General features: G+C 46.3%; 1 protein-coding gene across 1 annotated transcript; it reads left to right on the forward strand.

Moving 5' to 3' along the window:
* Positions 1-2,951: 2,951 nt before the first annotated feature.
* On the forward strand, positions 2,952-4,130 carry LOC138355278 (adhesive plaque matrix protein-like). Its single transcript, XM_069310147.1, has one exon. It carries the CDS (start codon positions 2,952-2,954, stop codon positions 4,128-4,130), a length of 1,179 nt encoding a protein of 392 aa, XP_069166248.1.
* Positions 4,131-7,452: the final 3,322 nt, after the last annotated feature.

The following is a 7,452-nucleotide window of genomic DNA, read 5'->3' on the forward strand; positions in this document are numbered from 1 at the left end:
ACAGTGGCGTTGATCAATGGTGCACCAGCTGGGCCCCACTCTTGCCAGTCAAGCGGCCCGCTCTTGCCAGTCAAGCGGCCCGCTTTTGCCAGTCAAGCGGCCCGCTTTTGCCAGTCAAGCGGCCCGCTCTTGCCAGTCAAGCGGCCCGCTCTTGCCAGTCAAGCGGCAGAGGTGCAACTGTCATGATGCAGAAGGCTGAGGAGCCGTGCAGTGTCTCGAGTCTTATCTCTCTTCTCTCTCCCTCTCTCTTCTCCTTCCATCACTCTCTCCCCTTCTCTCCTATCAACTTTCTCTCCTCTCAACTTTCTACCCTTCACTCCCCCCGCAACTCTACCATTTCCTCCCCCTTCCCCCTCCCTTCCAACCCCCCCCCCCACCCACACCTGTAACAACCATTTCCACACCTGCTGAACCATTAGCCCCGTTCCGCTACCTCGTTATTACCTGACACCAATTAGCCAGGTAAGTTCATATATATATTTAGAGTGAGTTTTCCCATCTCGTTCTTTTCAAACGAATTGTCCTTTTATTCAATAGGTTATCTTGAGGTTATCTTGAGATGATTTCGGGGCTTTAGTGTCACCGCGGCCCGGTCCTCGACCAGGCCTCCACCCCCAGGAAGCAGCCCGTGACAGCTGACTAACACCTAGGTACCTATTTTACTGCTAGGTAACAGGGGGCATAGGGTGAAAGGAACTCTGCCCATTGTTTCTTGCGGGCGCCTGGGATCGAACCCAGGACCACAGGATCACAAATCCAGCGTGCTGTCCGCTCGGCCGACCGGCTCCCTTAATAGACTCTGTTATATAATTTTGTTCAGGGATCAGGGGTGGTATTCTATTATGATTAAGACTTGCGACGTGTCTAAGGGCACCATACACATTGTAAGAGTGTATGGTGTATGGTGAGCTCTGGCTCCAAAGAGCCAGAGCTCAACCCCCGCAAACACAACTAGGTGAGTACACGCACAGAACACACACACGCGAAAGAACTTTGTAACACAGCATCAACATGGGTTCAGGGATGGCAGGTCCTGCCTCACAGGGTTACTTGAATTCTACGACCAGGCAACAAAAATAAGGCAAGAAAGAGAAGGGTGGGCAGACTGCATATTTTTGGATTGTCAGAAAGCCTTTGATACAGTGCCACACAAGACGCTAGTGAATAAGCTGGAGATGCAGGCTGGAGTAAAAGGGAAGTACATTGGATAAGGGAGGTATGAGAGGTAGGAGGACTTCATAAATAAAGAGGTAGGTAAATAAAGAGTAAATAAAGAGGTAGGAACTTCATAATCCATTGGATAAAGGAGTACCTAAGCAACAGGAGACAACGAGTCAGTGTGAGGGGTGAGGTCTCAGATTGGCGAGGAGTCACCAGTGGAGTCCCTCAGGAATCAGTACTTGGACCTGCATGTAAATGATATATGTAAATGAACTCCCAGAGGGAATAGACTCGTTCCTCTCATTGTTTGCTAATGATGCAAAAATTATGAAGAGGATTAAGACAGAGGAAGATAGTATGAGGCTACAAGATGACCTAGACAAACTGAATGAATGAATGGTCCAACAAATGGCTACTAAAGTTCAATCCAAGTAAATGTAAGGTTATGAAACTGGGCGGTGGAAACAGGAGACGAGACCAGACATAGGATACCGAATGGGAGATGAAGTCCTTCATGAAACGGACAGAGAGAAAGATCTATGAGTTGATATCACATCAAACCTATTAACATCAGCAGCGTATGCAAGGCAGGCTAACATCAGGACTGCCTTCAGGAACCTGTGTAAGGAATCCTTTAGAACTTTGTATACGACATATGTAAGACCAATTCTGGAGTATGCGGCCCTAGCATGGAGCCCGTACCTTGTCAAGCACAAGACGAAGCTGGAAAAAAGCTCAAAGGTATGCCACTAGACTAGTACCAGAACTAAGAGGCATGAGTTATGAGGAAAGGCTACGAGAAATGCACCTTACTACACTGGTAGACAGGAGAGTTTCCGTTTTCAGTTTCTACCTGTGGCCCCTTGTTCGGGTACCACCCCGTATTAAACTGTTTATCTACCCTATTAATTCCTCTTAAAATTTTATAGGTAGTGATCATCTCTGCCCGAGCTCTCCTGTCTTCCAGCGACGTGAGGTGCATTTCACGCAACCTCTTCCACCTGTGTCCCCTAGTGCGTGTGCCCCTTGTGTTGAATAGCCTGTCTTTATCTACACTATCAATTCCTTTGAGAATCTTGAATGTGGTGATCATGTCCCCCTAACTCTTCTGTCTTCCAGCGACGTGAGGTTTAATTCCCGTAATCTCTCCTCGTAGCTCATACCTCTCTGCTCGGGTAATAGTCTGGTGGCAAACCTTATACCCTTTTCCAGTTTAGTCATTTGCGTGACTAGATATGAACTCCATGCTTGAGCTGCATACTTTAGGATTGGTCTGACATATGTGGTATACAAAGTTCTGAAAGATTCCTTACACAAGTTTCTAAATGCCGTTCTTATGTTGGCCAACTTGGCACATGCCGCTGATGTTATCCTCTTGATATGGGCTGCAGGGGACAGATCTGGCGTGATATCAACCCCCAGGTCCTTCTCTCTCTGACTCTCGAAGAATTTCATCCCTAAAACGATACCCTGTATCTGGCCTCCTGCTCCCTACACCTATCCTCATTACATTACATTTGCTTGGGTTAAATTCTAACAACCATTTGTTCGACCATTCCTTCAGTTTGTCTAGGTCTTCTTGAAGCCTCAAGCAGTCTGTGTGTGCCTGTGACTCAAGTGTGTGTGTGTGTGTGTGTGTGTGTGTGTGTGTGTGTGTGTGTGTGTGTGAAAAAAACACTCACAAAAAAGAGTTGATTGACAGTTGAGAGGCGGGCCCAAAGAGCCACAGCTCATCCCCCGCAAGCACAACTAGGTGAATACACAATATATTCATACACAATAAGCAATATATGCACACAAGATATTACACATCCACACTCTCCGACACTTCCACAAGCAGACTAGGAGGCTCCTACACTCCCACAAGCAGACTAGGAGGCTCCTACACTCCCACAAGCAGACTAGGAGGCTCCTACACTCCCACAAGCAGACTAGGAGGCTCCTACACTCCCACAAGCAGACTAGGAGGCTCCTACACTCCCACAAGCAGACTAGGAGGCTCCTACACTCCCACAAGCAGACTAGGAGGCTCCTACACTCCCACAAGCAGACTAGGAGGCTCCTACACTCCCACAAGCAGACTAGGAGGCTCCTACACTCCCACAAGCAGACTAGGAGGATCCTACACTCCCATAAGCAGACCAGATGGCTCCTACACTCCCACAAGCAGACCAGATGGCTCCTACACTCCCTTAAGCAGACCAGGTGGCTCCTACACTCCCACAAGCAGACTAGGTGGCTCCTACACTCCCACAAGCAGACTAGGTGACTCCTACACTCCCACAAGCAGACCAGGTGGCTCCTACACTCCCACAAGCAGACTAGGTGGCTCCTACACTCCCACAAGCAGACCAGATGGCTCCTACACTCCCTTAAGCAGACCAGATGGCTCCTACACTCCCACAAGCAGACTAGGTGGCTCCTACACTCCCACAAGCAGACTAGGTGACTCCTACACTCCCACAAGCAGACCAGGTGGCTCCAACACTCCCACAAGCAGACCTGATGGCTCCTACACTCCCACAAGCAGACCAGATGGCTCCTGCACTCCCACAAGCAGACCTGATGGCTCCTACACTTCCACACGCAGACCAGATGGCTCCTGCACTCCCACAAGCAGACTCGGTGGCTCCTACACTCCCACAAGCAGACTAGATGGCTCCTACACTCCCACAAGCAGACCAGATAGCTCCTGCACTCCCACAAGCAGACCAGGTGGCTCCTACACTCCCACAAGCAGACTAGATGGCTCCTGCACTCCCACAAGCAGACTAGATGGCTCCTACACTCCCACAAGCAGACTAGATGGCTCCTACACTCCCACAAGCAGACTAGATGGCTCCTACACTCCCACAAGCAGACTAGATGGCTCCTACACTCCCACAAGCAGACCAGGTGGCTCGTACACTCCCACATGCAGACCAGATGACTCCTACACTCCCTTAAACACAGATACAATGCTTGATTGATTAATGCCAATCATCACAACGAAGCAGGAGCAGCCCTGCACGACTCTGCTTAATCACCATCTCCACTACCTTCCTCTGCCTCGCTTTAACCTTCCAATGACTCAACCCATTCCTGCCTCTTCCCATCCTCTACCGCCACCTGTAACCTGTCACTGAGAACGGGTTAGTATTCATGGGGGACTGCTTTGAACGTCGAGACGCAAATATAACTTTTTAAGTGGCTGACTCTCACTCTTCTCTACGATATATATACTGTTTTTTTTCTGTTACATATACTATTTTAGTTCACCACCAACCCAACGTATGTTGTATTTATGTTGCAATTTACATAGACCAAAAAAATAGTGTTTTTTTGTTTCTTCCATTCAATATCTTTGTAAATATGGTGAGTCTTACAGGCAGGTCAGTAAATCTTTTTATATCAAACATTGCTACGCTCATTGTGGTTTTGTTATACATTATTATGCACCACTGCATAGTATGCACATTTTTTTTTACGATGCAATATTGAATATTTTCGAATATATTATTCGACATTTTGCTTATGTATCTTATTCTACTCAGGTTTAGGGAGCAACATAATCCCATAACCTTGTCTCTCTCTCTCTCTCTCATTATATATATATATATATATATATATATATATATATATATATATATATATATATATATATATATATCCCATGAAGTACAAGCTTGATCTTTACTGAGGAAACAAATAGAAGCCATCACGTGGGAGACTTCTCTGGGAAGAAGCGTGTAAGAGAGGGATGACTCGCAAGAATGTAAGAATGTCACAGATGGCTGAGAAAGTGAGCCAGGAGGATGGTGCGGTGTAGAAAGGAGGAGGGAGGGATGGTGAGGAGAAGAGGGGGGAATAGTGAGAAGTTAGGATGAGAAATGGTGAGTTTGGATGAAGAATAAGGAGTGAGAGTGAGCAAGAATGGATCAAGAGAAGAAGAGAAACCGAGTAACTTGAAAAAATATATAATGTAGCGAGAGAAATAAAATAACTATAACCAGAAAGAAATATATATTGAGAAACCGAGAGAAGATGATGCAATACGCTTGAACCAATAGTTATAAATTGAATAATTATATACTCAGGAAGGACCTGGGTAAATACTGGAGAGTAAATAGAGAGGTTGATAGTATTGATCAAATTGTCAGGGTAATATAACAGCTGTGGGTCGCTGGATTGTTTCAAGCGCAGGTTGGACAGTTATTATGAGTTTGGGCGGACGTAATCAGCGAATGCCTTGTAAGGGCCAATAGGCCTTCTGCAATTTCATGTTCTTATTTTCGTATTATCCTGCATACTTTAATCACTAGGGTGACGCATGCAAGTAACCTATCACTAGGGTGACACATGCATCAAGTAACCTATCACTGGGGTGACACATGCATCATGTAACCTATCACTAGGGTGACACATGCATCAAGTAACCTATCACTGGGGTGACACATGCATCAAGTAACCTATCACTGGGGTGACACATGCATCAAGTAACCTATCACTGGGGTGACACATGCATCATGTAACCTATCACTGGGGTGACACATGCATCAAGTAACCTATCACTGGGGTGACACATGCATCAAGTAACCTATCACTGGGGTGACACATGCATCAAGTAACCTATCACTGGGGTGACACATGCATCAAGTAACCTATCACTGGGGTGACACATGCATCAAGTAACCTATCACTGGGGTGACACATGCATCAAGTAACCTATCACTGGGGTGACACATGCATCAAGTAACCTATCACTGGGGTGACACATGCATCAAGTAACCTATCACTGGGGTGACACATGCATCAAGTAACCTATCACTGGGGTGACACATGCATCAAGTAACCTATCACTGGGGTGACACATGCATCATGTAACCTATCACAAGGGTGACACATGCATCATGTAACCTATCACTAGGGTGACACATGCATCAAGTAACCTATCACTGGGGTGACACATGCATCAAGTAACCTATCACTGGGGTGACACATGCATCATGTAACCTATCACAAGGGTGACACATGCATCAAGTAACCTATCACTGGGGTGACACATGCATCAAGTAACCTATCACTAGGGTGACACATGCATCAAGTAACCTATCACTAGGGTGACACATGCATCAAGTAACCTATCACTAGGGTAACACAAGCATCAAGTAACCTATCACTAGGGTGACACATGCATCAAGTAACCTATCACTAGGGTAACACAAGCATCAAGTAACCTATCACAAGGGTGACACATGCATCAAGTAACCTATCACTGGGGTGACACATGCATCAAGTAACCTATCACTGGGGTGACACATGCATCATGTAACCTATCACTAGGGTGACACATGCATCAAGTAACCTATCACTGGGGTGACACATGCATCAAGTAACCTATCACAAGGGTGACACATGCATCAAGTAACCTATTTCTAGGGTAATACATGCAAGTAACCTATCACCAGGATGACACATGCATCCTACCCATCGTCAGGCTGACGCTTGAAACCAACCCATCAATCACCAAGGCAACGAATGCAACCAACCCATCACCAGGGCGATGCATGCAAGCAGTCATCCCCTTTGCTAGGTACATTGCTCCAGTTAGATATTCTCAACATCATTTTCTCTTTATCATTGGATGATTTGGTATTTGAGGTAAATGTATTACATTTTCGTGTCAGTAGTGTAATCTACGACGGAGAGCAACTTTTTTTTTTTTTTTGCTCAGGACTGAAACCGCTCTACTGGTTTTCAAACGTCGATTGGAAATCAATTATGAGGCTTCTCCGCACACTGTGGAGAAGGTAAGACAGAAAACATGGTAAGACAGAGAGAGAGAGAGAGAGAGAGAGAGAGAGAGAGAGAGAGAGAGAGAGAGAGAGAGAGAGAGAGAGAGAGAGAGAGAGAGAGAGAGAGACAGAGAGAGAGAGAGAGAGAGAGAGAGAGAGAGAGAGAGAGAGAGAGAGAGAGAGAGAGAGAGAGAGAGAGAGAGAGAGAGAGAGAGACAGACAGACAGAGAGAGAAGACACAGAGAGAGAGACAGAGAGAGAGAAAGAGAGAGAGAGAGAGAGAGAGAGAGAGAGAGAGAGAGAGAGAGAGAGAGAGAGAGAGAGAGAGAGAGAGAGAGAGACAGAGAGAGAGAGAGAGAGAGAGAGAGAGAGAGAGAGAGAGAGAGAGAGAGAGAGAGAGAGAGAGAGAGAGAGAGAGAGAGAGAGACAGAGAGAGAGAGAGAGAGAGAGAAGAGAGAGAGAGAGAGGAGAGAGAGAGAGAGAGAGAGAGAGAGAGAGAGAGAGAGAGAGAGAGACA

Source organism: Procambarus clarkii, chromosome 6, assembly GCF_040958095.1.
Source record: "Procambarus clarkii isolate CNS0578487 chromosome 6, FALCON_Pclarkii_2.0, whole genome shotgun sequence".
In the NCBI taxonomy this organism is placed as follows: domain Eukaryota; kingdom Metazoa; phylum Arthropoda; class Malacostraca; order Decapoda; family Cambaridae; genus Procambarus; species Procambarus clarkii.